General features: G+C 40.5%; 1 protein-coding gene across 1 annotated transcript in view; it reads right to left on the bottom strand.

Moving 5' to 3' along the window:
- The window catches only part of pdss2 (prenyl (decaprenyl) diphosphate synthase, subunit 2), a 34,038-nt gene that overhangs the window by 2,935 nt on the left and 9,101 nt on the right, over positions 1-22,002 (bottom strand). Inside the window, exons 3-7 of the mRNA XM_063499597.1 lie at positions 14,467-14,665; positions 6,563-6,637; positions 3,615-3,779; positions 1,821-1,952; positions 769-804 (exon numbers count right to left, since the gene is read on the bottom strand). Of these exons, the coding sequence (XP_063355667.1) occupies positions 769-804; positions 1,821-1,952; positions 3,615-3,779; positions 6,563-6,637; positions 14,467-14,665 (607 nt within the window). The remainder of the gene's footprint in view (positions 1-768; positions 805-1,820; positions 1,953-3,614; positions 3,780-6,562; positions 6,638-14,466; positions 14,666-22,002) is intronic.

Here is a 22,002-nt window from a genome sequence, read left to right as displayed (position 1 = left end):
ACCAAAACATAAGTGCCTACAAATAACAGTTCTGAGTGATTTTGTGTGTGCAGGGTGTGTAGAGCTACTGGGGAACAAAAGACCAGCAGTCAACACAAAACTCTGCTTGTCATTTTTCAGTTAATTCATGCTGGTTTTAGCTATTACAGGTTCCTAACTTTGTGCTGAATTCAAACTTTAACGTTTTCTCACCCCCGTGTGCTGCTCTTAGTTTCCCTCCTTGTGTCTCCTCACCTCTCCTTCCCCTCAAACTTCTCTCCCCTTTTCAGCAGCCCTGCTGAAGGAGATTCTCTCACAATGCCACTGTCTCAGAGTCTCGGTGTCTCCTCCGCAAATAGGCCTCGGTAACTAATCCTTCCTGCTCTTGTTTCAGGCGAGACCAGATAACACCCCCCCTCCTCCCCTCTTCCAACACCATCGGACCCCCCCCCCTCTGTAGCTTCGGTCTCTTTTTGCACCCCTATCGGTCCCCTTCTATGCCTCACACATTGACTTTGGAAAGCTTGTTTCCCAACTTTGATATAAGTTACAGTGAAAAGACATCCTGTTTCTCTTTGCCGTCTTTGAGGGCAGACAGTAAGGAGGTAAAAACTGTGAAATACGGCAAAGGAAAATTGTGGCCATCTAACAAACTTGTAACAAAAGTGCAACTCAAAGACAACAGAATAAAACTGAACTTTGTGTCACATTGTGAAATAACATTAAGAGTTCATATCTCACGGAACGGGCAGATTCTGGATAAAGGCATTCGTAAAGCTGTGTGCTTACCTTTGAGTAATCCAGCTGGTTTCTCAAAGTTTTTGCCTTGAAGAATAAAAGAAAAAGAGATAAAGCAGGCATGTATCTCTGGCTTCTAAGGGTAAGCTTTAGAAATTTCTCCAAGGCACAGGGAATATTTCACTGTCTATTTCCCCACCTACACCTACAATAGTCAGAGGACTGAAAGCGTGCTTCTTCATTGTTACAATTTGCACAATAGCAAATACAAAATAAATGCATTAAACAAAAGCAAAGAGTCAAATTCTTCATTTAAAAAAAAAAAAAAAAAAAAAGCAAGCAAGTCAGATGCAATAACAACTGAAGCTGAATAGTGAAAAAGTGACACCTGGAGTAGTTGTTGCAGTATGTACTACAATAAAAACTACTTCCACTGATTCAGAGGGGGTCAGGGCAAAACTTTTGAAGTCTTAACTTTCCCGATGATGCTCTGCCAGCCTCACTGCTATTGTTCCCTGCCTGTAGGGGAAGTTATTTTTACCCGAGGCCTGCAGAAGCACTAGAAGCACAGTGTTTTTAAATTATGCTCAAAACAGAGGCAGTGTGAGGAGACGCTGGGGGTCTGCTTCTCTGGTTGCAAACCCTCTTTTGGCCAGGCCATCCAATCACAGTGGAGCAGGGGTGGGGTAAACACTATTCTGACCAACCATCAGATCCTATTTGATAAGACTGCTGCGTATGGCTTTACCAAAACACATCCCCCAAACTTTTTCTGGACTCAGTGACTGAATTTGTTCATTAGTGAATGGAGGGCAGGTCAGTCGGACTGAGATCAGGTGAGTTTTGTTTCAGCCGTATGGAGAAATTTAACAGCTTTCTCTCTCACCTTTGTTTTAGACCTCAGTTTGATCTTCTTTACTCATCACAGTAACAGATACTGTGAATTATATTATAAAGTAAGACTCATTCAACTTTTCAAGTGGTTGCACGCAGCTCTTTCAGATCTGATGCAAACCTATTTAAATTAAAGCTGATACTCCTGCTAGAAACATAAAGGCAGTGAATCCAGCTGGCCCTGGTGTCATGGACCATCCTTAACGTACCTGCTGCAGCTGATGATGCCACGTCTCCCGGCCAATAATTTGACGGTGGAAAACGACCGGGGCGGCGCTCAGACTAAATGACAGCGGCTCTCCTACTCTGCTCTTCACAAACGGCTGCAGGTCAGAGTTCAGCTGCAGAAAGGCAGAGAACATTCCTCAATGCGGAGCTTCTACTTTGTAACTTTCAGCTTATCAATTAAACCAAGTCAGTGGTGAAAATAGTCAAGGTTGCATTTGCCTGCCTACACTCTGAGCTGACCCTGTTAATGAACAGACACAGCTAGCCTGATGAGGATGGTTCTCCTTCAAAGACCTCATTTTTGGTTCCTCCCATGCTGAGATTCCCTGTAGCCACTGAGGCCTGCAGGCAGGCAGCTACAGGGAGCCCCAGCAGGAGAGGACGCACTAAAGCAGCAATGAGAGTGGGATCATTATGAATGACTTCTACACCAGCGCCAATAATATTCAGCTGAAAATCTCTGAACCTTGGAAAAAATAACTGAGCAGCTGCATTATTTACATCTTAATGACATTCTAGCACATAACAAATCAACCTTCTTCCTGTTTCCACATTTTTATGCCCCTCTCTGATACAAGAATAATAAGACAGACAGGCACTTAAGTCTAATGTTTCCTATGTTTCGTTTGCACTTTTTGTAGTGCCGATAAATCACTCTGCTCCCTTTAACGTCACGCTTTTATGTATCAATTCAGCTACAGTGTGAAGTATTTGATAAATAGACAAAAACACTTTTGAAAAGAAGGGGAATTATTCATACCGATGAGAGAGAAAGAAGTCAGACATTACTGCTACATGTAGAATGGAAGCCAGATTTTTTTCTTTACTTTGAATTAACTTGATCACAGAAAGCATGTCAGTCAGGAGGTCCAAAACTTTGGCATAAAAAAAGATCAAAGACTAAATTAGAACCTCCAGAAAACCTCCACATTTTTAATTTAAGTACTGACATAACTCTATTTTTCTTCACTGCACATAACAAAATGCAACAATCTATGTTGCCTCTTGTCTCTAAAAAGAACACGGCTGCACGGCTTAGGTTTGCAATGTTACATCTGAACAAAGCGCAAGACTTCTGGAACAATGTCTGAACAAAATGCACAGCTCCACATTTGGCAATAACCAAACACATCATATCAGCACGGCGGTGGAGGAGTGACGATTTGGGCTTAGTTTGCAGCCACAGGACATGGGTACCTTGCAGTCATTCAGTCAACCACAAACTCATCTGTATACCAACATATTCTAGAATGAGTCCTTCTGCCCGACAGTTAAAGTTTGGCTGAAATTGGGTCAAGCACCAGGACAGCGATCGACACATAGCATGGCTGACAAAGAAAAGAATCAAGCTGCTGCAACAGCCCACTCGAAGTCTAGACCTCATGCCTGAAAACGTCAACATACTGACATCCTTAAGCTGCTGAATCATGAAGGACCGGGACTATGCTCCTGAACCATCCATATTCAGAGACAAAAATCCCGGGAATTACAATATTTTTTCTGTTTCCAAGGAACTAATGACAGGAGCGACTAAATTACGCATAACTATCATTCTCTTGGCTTTTTTCTAAGACAGTCAGGCGTTTATTACATCTTTTTTTAAATCTCTTGTTTAAATTATCAAAAGAGTTTGTTCTTCTTGTATCTAATCCCTTGAAATCCAGTTGGGTTTCCCGCTAAAAAAGGCATCGTGATGATACGCTGATCAACCATTATAGATTTATTGCTCAGACAACCACCTTTCTTGTATATGTTACTTGCTGGATTCGCCTCACCTTGTGGCCCAGCGACAGGTGTTTGCCGTACTTGTAGGCCAGTCTTTGAGACTCTTTGTCGTGTTTGGCGAGCTCCATCGCAGCTTGACAGCTCTTGGCTAGCAGCGCCCCATGAGACAGGAACGTCTGCTCCTCCCACGCCGCCATGTCGATGCCGCCGTTCTCCTGCAGAGCAAACAGAGGCAAAGAGCATGTGTGAGCAGGCCTGAGCTTCCTCCGCTTTTACTAGACGACTTCAAAGTTCCCACAGAGCACCTCGCTGCTCCATCAAAACAAGCCTTCCTTGCTCTTTGACTTTATTTCTCAGTGTGTAATTCGTGGGGCCTCAGCAAGTAGCAGCACACAGTTATTTTCCACAAGTTCCTCAGTCATTTTAAAGGAAGAAGGAAACAGTAACAGCAGAAAAACAACTGAGAGTTTGCTTTTTTTAATTTGCAAATTTAAGTAAATCATAAGAAATATACACAAATGGAACCAGGTTGTTATTATTAGAAACTATTAAAAAAAATCTAAATGTCTGGAAAATAGAGAATAAAAAGCCATTGAAACACATCAATGAAGTGTATGAGATTTTCTGAAATATATAAAAGTAATAAAATAAGTAAATTGTGTCAGAGTTGGAGATGTTTTTTTAAACTACCTCAAATTAACTAGTTATAAACTCAGCACATAACCTACAGATTTAGATGAGTTAAAGAAAATTGTTGCTCACGGGTACCTCTGATTACTGTCGACTATTAGGAAAGAAAGCTGCTTTTTACTATTATTAGTCTTATTCAGGATGTCTGTTATTCTCATTATAGTTATTGTTGGTCACTTTCACACAGAAGCATTACTAACCTTTCTATGCTGCTCACAGTAGGTGTTAACTATTTAATCTAAAGGCAGCCAAACATATTATCTTTGGTTTCTTGAAGCTTTTAACTGAATCTGAGTAAGCTTGTTTTTGCAATAGTATATTTCTTAAAATAAGGATGCTGGTGTTACTATATGAAAAAAGTACATAACCTAAAGCATTTTTCTCTGCTTCTCAGTACTTTCTGATTTTCTGACATTATACCCAAATTTTTTCTACGGATGATTCAGATATTTCAAAAGAGGCTATATGAAGTTTATCTTTGTTCCTAAAAAGCTCATTTCCATGAAGCAGTCAGGCACTAAAGCTGTAGCAGGCATTGTATTGGTGGAGGGAACCTATCCTTAAAAGGCCAAAGGTGGGGCATACCCTGGACAGTTTGCCACTATATCATCTAGAAACACCATTCACATAATGACATAATGACCAATTATAACCTTGTGCATGTCTTTGGACTCTGACTGGAAATGTGGGTATTTCATGAGAACCTACTCAGGCACACGGAGAACATGCTCCACTCAGAAAGGCCCCAGCCAGTGGATTCAAACCCTGGACCTTCTTGCTATTAGGCAAATGTGCTAACAACTACACAGCCATAGCAATAGTTTACATTACTGAGCACATGTTCACCATAAACAAGTTGCCAATTAACCTCTTTATTAGTAGTAAATTAGCTGTTTGTGAGCAATTACAAAACCTGACCATGCTCTACTTCAACTGAGAATTTTCTGCTCAATAACCTCATAATTACTGCTTATTAATAAAGGTAGTTGCACATAAATTATGAGCTTGATGTCCTCTGCTCAGTATAGTCCTAATAATGTGGCAGTAACATAAAAATGGACTTTAGTGAGGTCTACTAGAAGAGCTTTTACTGATTCACAGTTCAGATTCTGACCTTATTTATCTTTTCCTGGGCCTTGATGCTGCCCCTCAGTTCATCCTCTGTCTGAAATAAACAGTTTTAGCTCTTCAGCTCAGGTCATTGTCACTTTAAAGCCAACTTTCTTCTGATTGGCTGCCCATTGTAACCACAAGGCTTGAACAGCAGGTAGGTGGGACTTCTGTGCTCACAGATGGAGCTGTGTGGCCAAGATGAGAATAGCAAGGATATCTCCTCTATTTTAAACTTTAACCATGTTTAAATTGGCATAAATGATTGGAATGGTATACGAAGGCAGTTCTCCCGCTGTTGAATGGCCTTCTTATGCATCTCTGGACCATTCCTAGTGTGTCAGTGTACGTTGTTTCATGTACTTGTGCCTTTGTCTCAGCACTACACCTCCTTCAATGTGTCAGAATTCTTCAACTTGATCTTTACTTTTGGGAAGCAGATGAAATCACAGTGATGTAAAGCGAGCTGGGCAGGTGTGGTCAAAAAAAGGTGTCAGTGAGCTCAGTGCTACTACACCATGATGTAATGAACTGAACGTTCTCTCAGACAGCTTAGGATGTTACAGCACAGAGAGGTTCACCCTGTCAGCGCTTACGATCATACATCCTTCTCATTTGAGCTCAGAAGCTAAGCAGAGTTGTCCCTGGATAGGACTTGGATGGGAGACCACCCGGGAATACCGGGTGGTGTGAAAATAGAGCAGGTTGGCTATTAATCGGAAGATTCCTGGTTCACCCAGTCTGCATGCCGAAGTATAGGCAAGATGCATTCATCAGCGTGTGTTTATGTCATGCATAGACAAAAAAAAAAAAAACAACCCAAACCTGTTTATGTGTGAGGAGTGCCCAAAGTGAGAAAAAAGCACCATCTAAGTACAGTACATTTTAGCCTTGTGAACCGAGGTCTCTTCAGCAGAAAACTGGTCAGTCATCATAGCTGGAGACCCATCTCTCATCACTAGACTGAAATAGCACATGCAAGTTTCTAAACTTTGCAAAGCACAGTATGGCCAGAATGATGCTTCCACTGAGAGACCTAAAAACTGCAGATGTGCTGGAAGCTCTCTTCTCTCAGATACAGAGAAGATTACCTTGAACAGGAGATCAACCAAATTTAATTTGAGTAAGGCATTGGGCTATTTTAAGGTCCAGAGAAGACAGATAAGCATGCATTGTATGGGAAGAAAAGATGTTTTACCTCTGTATTGTGGGAATTCTCATAATAGATTCCTTGAACCAAATCACCAATGGCACTGGAGATCAATTCAACGACCTGTCGAAGACAAAATGAAAGAAAAACACGTTTAAGATGTTTGTTTCAGATTAGGACCTTAAAGTTTCGTATTCACGCTCATTTTACTTGATATCATTGACTCCGAAATATAATAACTGTATCAAAACAGGAATTAAAATCAACAATAAATCACTTAAAGAAAGACAGGAATTTCATCAGAAAGCCAGTTAAACTTTGCAAAAAAGATTTTTGATGACCAAGAAGAAAAGCACAAGAAATTCAACTTTGAAACCAAAGCTAGGACACAAATGTATCTGCATGCCTGGTCCCAACAGTGAAGCCTGAACCAGGAGCAGTGATGACCTGCTTTATACTGAGTGGGATGACCTCAAATAAACCGCCATCCGCTCTAAAGGCCATCTCACCAAGAAGCAGAGTGCTGCATCAGTTTACTGGTCCCCCACAATCACCAAACCTAAACCCAGCTGAGTTGATTAGGGATGAGCTGGATCACACAGTGAGGGAAAAGCAGCCAACAAGTCCTCAGCACACGTGGGAACTCCTTTCAGTCTGCTAGAAAAGCTTCAGGTTACGACCTCATGAAGCCGCCTGAGAGGCCAAGCAAAAAGCAAAAGGTGCCAAAAGGTGCATATCTGAGCCAGAGATTACAGGTTTGATTCGCACAGCGGTCAACATGTGCAGCTACTTGACCTCTTCAAGTGTCCCCAGGTCAGGTACTGCACTTAGCCTTTCCCTCCTCATAAATCACTAAGGCTAACAGCGCTGATTAAACTCCTAAAATGTCGATGTAAATGAGGCTGATCACAACCGACACGCTATTCGATTCATCTGTGACATTTGTAATTAAAAACCACAATCCCCCCCACACCCCCTCCCCCTAGACTGAAGAGCGAGGAAACGGTATCTGAACAGCTGGTTTGGAGAATTAATCGGAGGTGAGATGTGCTGGAAGCCAGGTGAACTGCAACTCGGCTGCTCATTTTCGCTCCGTAGGGGAGCTCCTGGCGATTTCATGAAGCACATCCACGCTCGCCTTCGTTCATTATACTTTGTATTTATAGAGGAGTCCGGTTTGAGAGAGCCGGCTCGGGTGTCTGTCTGGTCTGAGGGGCTGAAATGGAGCTAAAAGGCAGATGGTGAGACAAAATAAGGTGGTGTCCAGAGAGCAGAGGGGTTAACAAGGTTTTGGGAGTGATGATCTGACCTCCGGGTTCTCTTTTCTCATATTCAAAGATTTCTTACACTTTGTACCTCTGGGTTTGCCTCATTAGTATACAAGGTTAGGATTCTGCAAGAATATTGTGAGCCAAATGAAAAAGGAAAATGAGCCTTAAGTCTAAATAACCACTACATCTGCAATCAGTGAGCCATTAAATATGCCATACATACATTTTTAAAAAATTACAACAAAGACAAAACTTAAAGATGAAGCTAAAATAGGCCTTATGTGTGCGTTTTGTTTGCTTAAGAGTGCAGTTGCCCATTTCCCCTTACAGGGGGCATGCATGCCTACATTTTAGCTTACAGAAACCCTACCAGCCTCTCATCAACCACCAGATAAGAGGCTGTATCTTTTAAAGTGGTTGTTTATGTCTGGATCTATTGAATGAGTAAAAGAAAAAACAAAACAAAAACGCAGACAATGTCTCCGTCCTTCATTCACAACTACAGAACAGCGTGGACAGTGGAGACGGGGCCACGCCTGTTACAGTTCAGATGAATGAGGTTAAATTTAGAGCTCCTTCAGCTCATCCCAGACATCCTTGGTTCATCAGAAAAGTCTGGTGACGCTGGCTGCTCCGTCAGCCTCGCAATGTCCTTTGGGTAACTGAATCCACTAGGGGAAAATATTGAGGAAACCTGAGCTTCGCCCACAGACCTGGAAGGACAATGTGCCTACAGTATTACCAGATGTGGTGTCTCTGCCTGGCCTGCGTTGGGAAGTGGGGGCCAGTGGGGGTCTTTTTTTGGAAAGTATCAGATCATCTCTCCCCCTGCCTCCCCCTTACTCCATTCCCAAATCTAGCCAGATCGTGTTTTGCCGACAGGTCTGCGAGGGGGAAGAAACCGGAGCTCCACGGGAAGATTATTTTACAGTTTATACAAGTAGCAGCATAGGTTTTCTCTCAAGGCCACGACATATAATCTCCATCGCTCTCAGTGCCTTAAAAGAAAAAAAAAAGAAGCCTGGTTTATGAGAAAAACTTTAAAAAGCTACAGGAAACACTCATCTGTTACCCTGCACCGTCAATATTTAACAACAGACTCAACTGCACAGTTTAGCTGTTAATGGGCTGTAAATATCAGGCTGTTACCAGATTTTAACGGTGAAAAGCAAAATCTATTACAGCCTTCACTGCATTAGCCTTGGAGTAATTATAAGTTTGAAAATGCAACAGCTTATTTGTAGATTTTTTTCTTTCAGGTAAAACAAAGAGGATACAGGATTAAGAGGGAAATCTTTACAAAAATCTACAAAAAAAACAAAACAGGAAAAATATATGCAAAAATGAAAATGTTAGCGTGGCAATTCTCATGCCATTTTCTAGAAATACGATACTGCGTCTCTCCTGTACAACAGTTCCAACTGGGTTTTTTTACAAATTCCAAAAACTGCAGTTCCTCAAATGTCCTCTTGGGGCTGGCTCCAAAAGGGAGTCAATCCACATAGATTCCCATGTTAAACTGAGCACTTCGCAGCAGAAATAGACATGATTAAAACCTGCAACAACCATAAAACATTTTCAGCTAACTTACACTTTCATAACAAATTTATTTCATAATTCATCCATTTAAACTGTATCAGTGCTTAATGTTTGCAATATTGGGTGTTGGGGTTACTTTAAGTGACAGGTTGGCACCGTTAGCTATCTGCTAGGCTTTACCTCCACTCTCACCGATCTGAATTACTCAACAACGTTTGTTGCATTTGTGTCTTTTTGAGCATTTTAGTGCAGCTATCTGACAACAGCATAGCTTGCTGTCTGGTTAATTGCACTAACAGAGTGGCCAGGCAGATTAGTTGTAAAGCGTATAGTCAGATTTACACACGTGACATGAATGTTTCAGCTCCTCTATATGAACTGACAGCACCTGCTGCAGTTTTCCGTTAGGATTTAATGTATTATACTGTTCACGACAAGCAGTGCTGATGAACCTATTAAAAGTGGACTTGCATTTACTGTGCATCCTTCTAACTCACAGTTCTAATCATACGAATCATTTATATTATAATACAACTAATAATGCACAGCTGACACTAATCAACAGAGTAAATCAACATTCATGGAATTACACAACCAAATGGTATGCTGGGTATGCTAAATGGGTAATGTTGTAAAGGGGGGGAGGGCCTCAGTGCTCCAGTCAAGAAAAGATGGAGGAGGAAGAGAAGAGGGCAGTGATGCTCCAGAGTAACTTGCGACAAATAAAAGGAGCTGTTACGGATCTAAAGAATGAGATTCCTTTAGCTTCATTTCTTGTGCTCTCGTCCCCTCAGACTCAGGCAGCTCCTCACACACAGCGACAGGAAAGCAGGTGAGGCAAAGATAACACGTTACTCGAGGCTAACAGATGTTTTTCCTGACAACAGAATAATTTGTGCAACAAACGCTGTAAGAATAAGTCAAAATTTAGTTTGTTTTAAAGCTGTAGCTCTGCTCTGGAAACATTAATGCTAACGAGACAGATGTTGGCTTTGTGCAACAGCTGCTGCACATCCAAATATAACAGGCAGCATTTTAAGTAATGCCTCTACAGGTCTGTGCCAAACATTTTATTTTTGTTAGTAAAATTTGAGGGATTAGTTTTAGTTTTAGTTGAGTATTTTATTCATGTTTTATGTCTTTTTAAAGTATTTTGGGGGCTTTTTGTCCTTTAGGCTAACCCCGGTGTGAATGTTGGATGGATTCAAACTCGGGCCTCTGCTAAAGCCTTACAGTATGTGGGTCACCTGCTCAACCCGATGAACGGAGCCGGCTTCTCATTTTATTTGTTTATTATGATATTAAATTACTATTTTTTTTAATTCTAGAGACTTTTGACACAAAAAAGTAAATGTAAACATATTTAAAGACCAATTTTGCAAAAATAACATTTAATACTACTACTACTACTACTACTACTAATAATAATAATAATAATAAGTGATATATTGTGGAACAGGTTAGCAGGAAAGACCAGACCTCCCTCTCCCTAGCCACATCCTTCAGCCCATCTGAGGAGACAGTGACGTGCGTCCAAGCCAAGGAGGCCCCAGTCAGATTCCTGACCCATGTGGAGGAGTAGCAGTCACTCAGGAATGACTTAGCTCCTCCCCCTATCACTAAGGGAGAGTCCAACAATCCTTCAGAAGAAGCTCATCTGTAATCATGCTCTTTAGGTCACTATGCAACTTGTCCCTGACCTGGACTGTGCTTTGCACTCTTCGCCCGTTTGGAGGTGCTAATTCTTATTCCTGCTGCTTCACTCAGGAGCAAATCAGCAAAGGTTAAGCTGGAAGTCGTCACATGCTGAGGGCAACAGAACCACATCATCCGCAAAAATGAGAGACGCAATTCTGAGCTCACCAACTTTCTACACTTGAAATTCTGCCCATAAGAATTATGCACATGGAGCGGCAAAAATCATTAAAAAATACACAGATAACACAGATTTTTCTTTTTCACCAGTATAATTCAGTATAATTAGGTGGACTTTGAAGTCATCTGAGTGGTAGAAACCACTCAAATAAATGCATAAAACAATGTATAAAAGTAGATGTATATGTATAAAAGTAAAAAAAAAAAACCTAACCCAACAACAATCTGATATAAAAACATCAGATTAAGGATCTAAAAATTTCTTCAGGTAAAAATTACTTTTACTTTTTCAATAAATTAAACAGAGCAGAGCTCAACACCAAAATCCAGCCCAAACTAAACCCCATTTCTGTACCTTCAGCTCAGCATTATGGACTCATCTCTGCTGTTTACAATAATCTCATTTCCCCTGTGTTCCAACCAGAGAAAAAGGCTGAAAATATGAGCATCAGTGCATGCTGTGGTGTGGTTTCCCCTTGGTTCATTTTGTTTTGCTAACCTTTTCAAACATGAGTAACTGTGAGCTATCAGATGTCCATCTCCTTATTACCTCTAAAAACTTCCACTACGGGGGATGCTTCCTGTGGTTGCTTCAGATTGCAGGCTTGTTTGGGAGAAAGGAAAAAAAAGGTTAATACTCTCCAGCATTGCTCTGTGGTAATTTAGTACTAGCTGAGTATGAATGGCATTGTTCTCACCTTGAAAATGAACAATGCTAAAGGAAAATGTGCTGTAAGCGTTCAGCTTAATCAATGCCAATGTGCTTGGCTTGAATGCACGCTTAATGTGATTAAATCATCGTTAGTTTGAGTCATCAGCAGATCTGCCATCATTTCATTCTCACTGTGTTTTTCTTCATCTTCCAGGGAAACAACAATATCAGTTCCATTACTGTAATTTGTAGCTTAGCCACAGAGTGGCTATTATCTCTTAGTATTGTTACAGAGCCAATTAGCACTATTAAGGAAGCACCACACCTTTAGAATTATCTGTAACTGATCAAGGAAATGTTGGTTTATAACTCCCTCTGTGTTTCTTATACAACAAGCACTACTGGGAACCTACAACATATGCCTGCGTGTGCTGAAAAAGAAGCATCAGGGAAGGCGATAAGGGCTGGTCCGGTTGATAGCACGGGAGGGGGAGATGGTTATTTTGATCCACTCAGGCAACCGCATTCTGAGGCAGCGTGGTGACAGCATCTGTCAACGAGGGGTTACCAGGCTACGCAGCAGATATGATCTCAGATGCTCTTACAAGGCTGCTCCCACACCAGCGTCAAAAGACGAAAACTATAACTAGTTTATATGCTTGATAACCTCGTTACCAGCATGTAGCAAAGACTGACACTTGCACTTCAAATATGCTGCTAGGAAGACCCATGTTTGAAGGAGTTTGAGGATGAAAGCCCCCTCCAGGTGGCCAGATGATTACCGTGTGAAACATTAAGTTATTAGAATGACAGCTGAATTGTCAAGAAAAAGGACCACCTGCTGAGAATCTAGGAACCAGGAAAAGATCAGGTCTCACCTGTATCTCACCACACATCCTTAAATTTCAAAACTTGTCATTCTTGCCAAGCAGTGTCTGCTCACTAAAACAAAGCTATGAGAAAGTGTTACCATTAGCCAAGTTCTAGTTGTAACAGAAGTTATTCCACTTAGACTGTTGGAGTGCGCTCCCTCTTTCTTAGCCTGCAAAAACACTACTGAGATGAATTTCTTGAAATTTGTTGGAAAGTTGAAGGATGCGTAAAAGAAAGACAATTAAGTCATTTAATTCTGTTTCAGATCTTCAAAATGACAAAAAAGCTTCCCCCCCCCCCCAATTAGCAGTGAAGAACCTTTCTATCCCACTATGTTTGAACCAAAGCTTTGGTTTTCTAGAACCATTTAACCCCAGGGTGCCAAAAACGGCCTGCCAAAGGATCCAGTCTGGGCCTGCATGGTTTGCAGTGCTGAAAATCAAAGAGACGGAGGAAAAAAACTGTGGAAGTTTTTAAAATACTTTGCATTTTTTTTAATTTATGACATTTATGGCATTTTTTAGTGTAACTGGAATGACTCAATGTGAAAAAACTGCTTATTGTTCAAATTGCTCTTCATGTTTTGCAAATAAAAAAAAGTTCATTAAATGTGAACATTTTCACATGGAACTTTACACTTAAACAAAAGAGGAAAATCTGAAGAAGTGTGCAGGCCCTGAACTAAAATAAATTTGACAGCCCTGATTTAACTAAAAGGTGCCCGATGGGTAAACCACTGTCTTTACAATTATCATTTGTGTCACGTCAAACAAACACACTGAACACATTTCATCTCACAGTTGCAAAGCTCTGATATTTAAAAATAGAAGGTTCATCACACTATGCACATGTGTGCACACAAAAAAATCTAAATGAACAGTTGTTCATTTAAATGCTTGGAATCCTTAGGCATATGTCCTATGTTGCAACTTGTGCTGTAGCTTGAAGTGAATTATAGAAATATAGCTTCGCATTTTGGCAACGCAACCATGACTGTGATGGATCCACTTGGTAGTAATACGCCATGTGAGCAGTCTACTGAAAAGCAAAAGCAAAAAGCTTTTTTTCTCTCATTTTTTTTGCTCTAGCGATCTGGGTTAGATTCAAATGATTTTGAGTCGTTTCTCTCTCTCCAGCTCTCAGTAAAAGGGAATATTCTGTAATATTTATTAGTTCCAAGTCCAACATGATCTGCTCTGTTTTGTCAGCCCAGGTTCAACACAGGACTACAACTCAAGCTTTTTTTCAGGACTTTTTTCCTTTCCCATTTTCTTTAGTCGACAAACTCTTCTCCGATTGGTTATTTGATTTTTCAACCGATAATGTTGACATTAATCAAAAACAATATTAGGAGATGATTCAAAGGTCTGGGATGAAGCTAGGCTTTCAGGCCCTAACCCTGGGATAGGATGTAAAGGACTATAGGAAAGGAATTGGCAGCGGTAAGCAGGCAAAATGAAAAACATGACATTAAAGCAGATTAACACTTTAATGTACACATAGATGAATATCAGGATTGCATCACCTTGAATAAGAATTAGCAAAACTGCCAAAAATGTGTTTTACTGAATAAATTTCATGTCTACAAAGAGATGACTGAGAGAAAAGATGTCGGTATAAAGTCTGGCACTGATACGTGAGGCTCTCGGGAAGGGCTCATACTGAGACAGCCCTTCCCCCCTGAAATCAGTCATGTCAGGTCAAATATTTCTCAGGAGAAGTGTTAGTGACGGACAGGATACCTTAGTGTTGTTGAGCTGGGACAGTCCCGTGCAAGCATTGGCGAGCAGAAAGTCGCCGCTCAGAACAGCCATCTTATTCCCAAACTGCATGTCCTTCAGCGGGCCGTCTGAGACCGTCCACTCCTTCAGATTAACAATCCCACGATGCACCAGGAAGGCTGTGTGGATCAACTCTGTGATTTCTGCCAGGTTCCTCTGACTGTGAGACAGAAATCCCCCACCAAAAAAAACAATAAATCTAAAAATCACAGCTTTGTCGTCAGCAGCTTTTAAAATAGGCGTTCCCGAGGTTTGACAGTTAGAGAGCTTTTTGACAGAAACATTTTTATTGTCTTCGAGTCGGCAAAGTTTGAAAACTCATTCAAGCAATACCGCAGAGGTATGCTGATCACAAAGAAATCGGTCAAAACAAAGGACTTATGGGTTTCTTGATCTTCCACGTTCAGAAAAGGAAAACAATCTATTCAGCCAATAAAGATCCAATATTCAGGAGCTGCAGTCCTTTCACTTCAATCAAACACTAAAATGTGTCTAAAACCATTAAAGGGGACCAATTTTTAGAAATTGCCATTACTCATTGATTTTGATGTGCAGAGACCAAATAAGATGATTAAAACAACTGACTGCAGATGTTGCCCAGCACTTTCACATCTGTCGTGTTTATAATATGTTATGTAAATAAAGCTGACTTGATTGGCTATTAGAAGAGTTTCAATCATAAATTACAAGCATTTCTTTTCTCATCTGTTCTATGTAACAATTTAAGACATTAATAAAGCCCTATATTAGCAGTTTAGCTTAGCTTTAGATCAATTCATAAAAAAACTGTACTGAATTTAATAAAGGATGTGTTTGCAGTCACCGCAGTGATTTCATTGTTGGCACTATCGCTTCGTGTTTCAAAGTTTTCTCCAGGAAGTTTAATCTCCCCTTCTGTAAGCTACGACTCTGAACTCTAATACTGATTAAAGTCAGATGGACACCATGCAGATATTTGGTAAATTAAAAAAGCCAATGTTTTTCTTGTTCCACATGTTTTACCTTTCAGACGCACAGAAGTTTGTTAATCATTAGTCTGTACTTAGACAAATTACACTAAAAAGGTCAAATCCAAGGTTTGCGTAGAAGTCAGAAAGTCAAACTGAATTTTTTGTTGAGACTTTTCCAATTCATATGAACTTTAAAATGCAAGGTTTAGGATGAGGACCTATCTGAAAATTACCTGCATTTTGGCCATTTTTTTCCACACAATTTAAAGGTGAAAATGCATTTTTTAGTCATTTCTGGTTGTAATTACAAACTATTACTTGTAGCACATCATGAAAACCAGAGCCAGTGGTCCAATATTAGAAATGTTTTATTATGTCTATTTCTGAAGCATTTTGGCTGTAGACCACCAATATTTGAAAACCATGAGATACTGTGGGTTCATCAGCTTCTATATAAATGGATGTTTTGGTCTTTGAGGAGCCCCCCTCCCCCCGCTGGTCATCAAAAACAACACAACTTTAAGTACTTCTTTTATATACAGTCTTTGTCAGAAACAAGCCGTTTCGGCCTTGTTCCTTTTCCCTTTAAGCCACTATTACCCTGATTGGTTGCCCCTTCTGCTCAGTGTGCCAGAGATGAGCAACGATATTAGGTATATCTCCCGACTTCAACAGCCTACAGATCCAAATGTAGAAAAAAAATGTTTGAAAACAAGCTACATACGCTGATCTTATTATATGAATCTTTGGCCATGTTTAATACGAGCATCCACTGTTGTAGCTGTATAAATATATGACATGAATTATGGATAAGCATAATAGGTCCCCTTTAAAATCGGAGTCAGTAGCCTCAAGGGCATAAAGCAGCAGATATGTCAGACATTTTGCTGCACAGCACGTCAGTGGTTGTGTTAAAAAAAGAAATTAGGCTTATCATTAGCAAATAACAGCCTTTCTTGATTATGAGAGAAAAGACATAAACGTGGTCTCTGAATAGAGCCTTTCAGCGCAGCCTTGGGGAGGATATAATCAAATGTTGATTCAGTCATTGGTGGGGGATAATTAGGCCCCTCTCCATATGGAAGGAGCTCGCCATGCTGTGACAGGAGGGATCCATCCAGACAGGGTCGGGTGCACTGATAGCCACTTACGACCTTCTTTCAGCCGCCATGAGGACCTGATGAGCCGGTCGTCGGCTTTGAGCTTCAACTTCTTCCTAAAGACACACTCACACACACACACTTGTAGTCAGGTAATTGCCGTGTTCGACGACGGTGAAGGAAAAGATGTGATTAAAATTCAATAATGTCATCTATTTTGCCTCTCAATCACACCCATTGTCTGGTTGGTTTCTCTGCTCGGTGACGCAGAGCAACAACACAGAATGAGAAGTTAATAAGTTCAGGGTTTAAATAAGAGGAAATTAACAGATTGACAGGCTCGTGTTCTCAAGGTGCCTTGAAGTGATGGCTACGCTCGGTGGGCTGCACGAGGAAGACTCATTGTTTCAACAAGAGGAACAAGAAAAAGAGCCGGGGCTGATTCTGGATCGCAAAAATAATAGGCTAAAATTTATTCCAAGTCATCTTACGGTGACCCTTTTCTTTGCTTTTTCACTTGAACTAAGAGAGAGCCAAGAGACTGTCTACTCAAGCTCCACAGGGCTACAGCAAAACAATATATGATACCCGACAAATGGTCATTGACACAGAAATAAAAGCAGCCCCTTTAGTCTTGGTTAAATCAATATACAAGAGTTTATCTGCTGAAACCGGCTTTAAAAATGTCACTTTATGATTCTCACTTCAGAGCCTATTTGGCCAACCTTAAAGTGACTTTATTTAATGAAGCAGCTCATTTTATGCTTGTTTATGAATAAAAAATCCAGACAGCAATGTCAGTTTAAGTCTACTAAGTTAAAAAAAAACAACAACTTAGCAATCAAGACACATTACTACAATAAATTCCAACATTAATGGATGAAAAGATTAGTAAATGATCAGCCAATCAACAAAACTAATTTAGCAGTCTTTTAAACAGAGTGACATATATAGTATTTTCGGGACATTTTTGACAGAGCTGTTCTTTATATTGAAACACTGAAACAAAACTATTTATGAATTTATAATTTTTATTTCAGTGCATAATTGTTTCAAGTGAAAGTAACAATCTGGGAAAAATATATTTTAACACATTTTCCAAAGTACACTACACAAGAAAAAAATCTTTAACCGTAAAGGGGCAAAAAAAAAAAAAAACTCCCATCATGTTAATACGTGAATAAAAATTTAAGTCTTTTAAGTTTTTCAGAAAAACATATTATGCTCACTTTATTTCCTAAACAGCCAGCAGGGGGCGACTCTCCTACCTAACAAGTAAAAGGATGTAGAGGTCTGTGGGCAAAACAACCCCACTTTTTACTTCACTTCCTGATGACTTGAAGTTTATGGTCTTAATTGCTTGTCTCGCAAATTTTTTCATGATAATGCTCAGTTTGAAAATCGCTGCCCCATTTAGAGTAAAAGAGCTGATGTGGGTTGTTTTTTATTCTTCAGAAATCCACAAATATTATGTCAAGCTACGGCAACATTTTCAGAACTTACCAAGAAGTCCTTCAAGTTAAATCACCTGTCAGTGGAGACCCAGACCTGGGCATGGATTGGTCCCCCACTTTATTTTGTCTCACATCCCCGCAGCAGCATTTTTCATCTCTGCTACATTGACCGTTACAAAAGACCTCCACCAGTGGACAAGTTGCATGATGGTGCAGGTGTGAGTTTAGTGAACAAAAAGAAAAAAAATAATGTCTATAAATCATGCAGTATTTATCCAACCCAGGTATTTTCTACAAATATTCTTGAGTGCAGTTTTTTAGTTTGTGCTTTTTTGTATTGGTTTGTTTCTGGATGCTTATTTTGATTATATACATAAAAAGGTTGCTGGAAGAAAAAAAACTATCTATTTATATTTTAAGGCCGAACAAGAGATCTTTGAAAAGGTGAAAGGAGTCTCTAAAAAAAGAAAATATAAAAGATTTGGATTTGGCAGATAGTCGATCAGATTGAATTAATGTAGATAATTAATTTTCCAATGTGGTTCAATGCAAAATGTTTAATTGGTGAAAATTCATTTTTTTTCCTTTTAGAGATAATATTATTATTATTATTTATCGTTTTAACTTCTAACAGCAGTGGAAGAAAATGAGGAAACCCAAAATGAAACTCCTGCACAAAGTACCAGAACCCCCTATCAGTCGAACCCCGGTGCATACAAATTCCAAATCTCCACTCTGCCAGACCTGATCAGCAGCAGTGGAGCTTGGGGAGGAAAAAGGGGGACAAGGGGGCCGATGTATAAATAGCTTTGGTGCCCAGTTGCATAGCAACCGATGCCATCTTGCAGAGGTGTAACGCCCCTCACCACGCCCCTTGTCCTGACTGTTCTGTTCCATTTTCCTCCCTCCGCAGTCAGCCTCGCCATCAAACACTGCCTTGCAGATCTGTGCGTGTCCCTGTATGCGATTTAAAGAGGTGGCCTGTCCATCACACGGCCTGCATAATGCACAGTGGCATGGCTTTCATTTGTCACAAAAAATTAAGAGGTGTGGTGGGTACAAGTTGGACTGTACATGTATGTGCCTGTGTTTCTATCATCTATCTATCTATCTATCTATCATGGTGGTGCTCTGGTGAATCATCAGTGTCAGGCAGCAGAGTGGGAAATGTTTTACAAATGCTGCCTGTCAGGAGGGAGGAGACCATCCCCCGGAGGTTTCAATCACCCCCCAAACCCGCCCCACCCTGACTCCCTCCATCCTTCCATCTCGCCATCAGCAGAGGTGCTAATGAGCTCAGGAGAGGTGGGGGCAGAGAAAGAGAGAGAGAGGAGGCAAAATAGTGCAAATGAGGTGATCAAGTCATGCTCTGTGTGTGTGTGTGTGTGTGTGTGTTTGGGTTCGGACCATCTATCACGCGAGTGAGGGAATGCAGCGTGTTGGATTCAGTGATCCGGTGTCACAGGGATGTGACACAAGGTGACTGTGTAGAAACTCGCGGCCTCGCAGACCGAACGGGGCCGGGCTCGAGCTCTTCAACGACGCCTGGCTTATTTCAATTAGTTCTAATATTAGGATGTTTCTGCACAGACGCGGCTCCACTGCACACATGTGCCTGGTGCCAGCTTGCAGTAAGAAAGGAGGCTTTCAGGCTCCCAGCACATAGCCACGCCAAACACAGCAGTCACTTCTGGAAACCACTTGGCACACACCCACACCCCTGTTCTGAGCTGCATGCTGCTAGTTGGATATGTGTGTGGAAGCCTGAGAGGACTGTGGAGCGCTGCCTAAAGTATTTTAGCATCAGAGCATGAATACCATATTAAACACTTTATATTTAAATATGTAAAATAAACTGCTATGTGTTAAGTTTGTGATTTTGTTGAGCAATTTTATTTCATTTATGCCATATTTAGACTTAACAGTCTGCAGCTGCTCTCTGAGGCTTTATTGCTCATTTTAAAGAACTCTAAACAACTGAGACTGAACACCTCCAGTCTGGAAACCAAGGCTGAAAACTCCCTCCATCTCAAAGCAGTTTGCCAGAGTAATTGATGGCATTTTGTTGAGAACATGAATATGATGATTTCAGTTTAATACGTATTTGTGAAGATATACTCTGGGGAGTAAATTTATATGAATCGTGTACCAATCTTACTTTAATACTAAAATTTAACTTCTAATTAATGCTGGAATTATGGACGTCTGTAACATTTTTTAAAGCTATGACACTCAAATGGCTAACAGTGGCAAACTGGGACCATCCCAATGGGGATGACTGGTTAGAGTGCATAGAACCTGGGTGTAAGGTGGTAAACCCAGAGGATCCAGCAGCCAAGAGGATGGAGGATTTGGTCCAAGCGCTACTGGAATATGATATTATTAAATACTACTGGGCTGTGGCATATATAAGCCTAAAAATATAAGCTTTACCTCTCATGACCAGTGACAGTGGGGAGTTTAAGCCCAACTTAATAAGCAGACATAATAAAGCTAAAACAGTAATACTGAATAATCTTTGCACCTGTTCCCTATCTTAAAAGCTTTTAAATTATTTATAGTATTACCTGTTCTTCTAAATTTGTTAGTCAAGTCCGGTTGTGAAAGCCTCACACCGCATGCTCATTGGCTATAAACTGGCATTTACTATGTTGCTAGCCAGTAAGCATACCCATAATCCTCTTTTTCTATCGGGCAATGACGAGCTGGTCCTGGTGTTTCTTTCTGGGGTTTTTTTTTTTTTCCTAGTCCTGGTGTCTCTAAACCAGAAAAGGAAGAAATGGAGATTCTGGGTTCATCCGATTCTCAGGAGAAGGCAGCAGCAGGGATAATTTCATGGTTTGATCCAGGAGGTGAAGCTGTATTACGAATGCTTTTGCAATATTTCAGGACGTGTGAGCTATTGTTTGCAGAGTCTAGCTGTGTGTCCGAGGTAAAACAGTAATATTTTACTATTTCCATGTCATTGTGTGTTCAGTACCAGTACATGTGACAGATCTGTTTATTTGGGTTTGAAAAATTTGAAACGAGCTTGGTTTTTTTAGACACACCTATTCTTATCTTTATTAATCAATTTTTACAAATAAAAAAATTAAATTAAATAAAAATAATAATATTTTCACGAATTGTACGTGTCCGGTGTGTAAAGACCTTTACAATGACCTTTATTTACATAATAGGCTTCATGGCTTTTTTTCCCAGTACACCATGAAAAACAAACAAACAAGGGACTAAGCCTCAAATTTACTGAGGTCACAGTTTCTCCACAGACTTCCATACAACCAGGAATCTTCTTACAACTTGCGGAGTCTCCCCCTGTTGGGCATTAACAAGAATGCAGGTTTAAGGTTTTTCAGCAGTGGCTTCAGTTTTCAGTCCCAAGAGCTGCGTCTCTCTTTTACACCATCTATAGTTTCAACTGATGCCTGGGAGGCCGCTGAGCTCGTGATACACTGACTGAGAAGTGATTGTGAGCCTTTACAGAATTCCCCTTCCCTTCTTTGGCCACATTTCTTGTCTATCCCTAGACCCCCAAAAAATTACTTTTTTTTATTATCAAATTTTCATCAACAAAAGTTTTTACACCGCATGTACATTTTTCAGGCTAAAATTTCTCCCTAATGTATTTCCCCTCACAATTACCCGGAATCTAAATATAACCGAATACAATATAAAACACTTGATCTTGCAACTGCGCCTGTATTGTCTCCATATTTCATCATATTCACAGGATGATGTAGTGCTTCATTTACAGGAATTGATATGGAGGATAACCACAGAGGACGAGATAGAATTACCTGACACGAGGATTTTATTTCACTGTTTATCCTTCAGCAGCCATGTAGCAGGGACAAAAGTGGCATCGCCTTTCTCGCTCGGCTTGCCACGCACATTTATGGCTCTACAATCCATCGCTACAGATGTTCACACTGCCCACTGTTTTCCCCCCGAACAGCACATACATGAAAAGTGAAAGCCTGGCTGCCTGTGTGT

The sequence above is a fragment of the Pelmatolapia mariae genome, linkage group LG16_19 (assembly GCF_036321145.2).
Source record: "Pelmatolapia mariae isolate MD_Pm_ZW linkage group LG16_19, Pm_UMD_F_2, whole genome shotgun sequence".
NCBI classification, from domain to species: Eukaryota; Metazoa; Chordata; class Actinopteri; order Cichliformes; family Cichlidae; genus Pelmatolapia; species Pelmatolapia mariae.
This window is presented reverse-complemented; position numbering and strand designations above follow the sequence as displayed.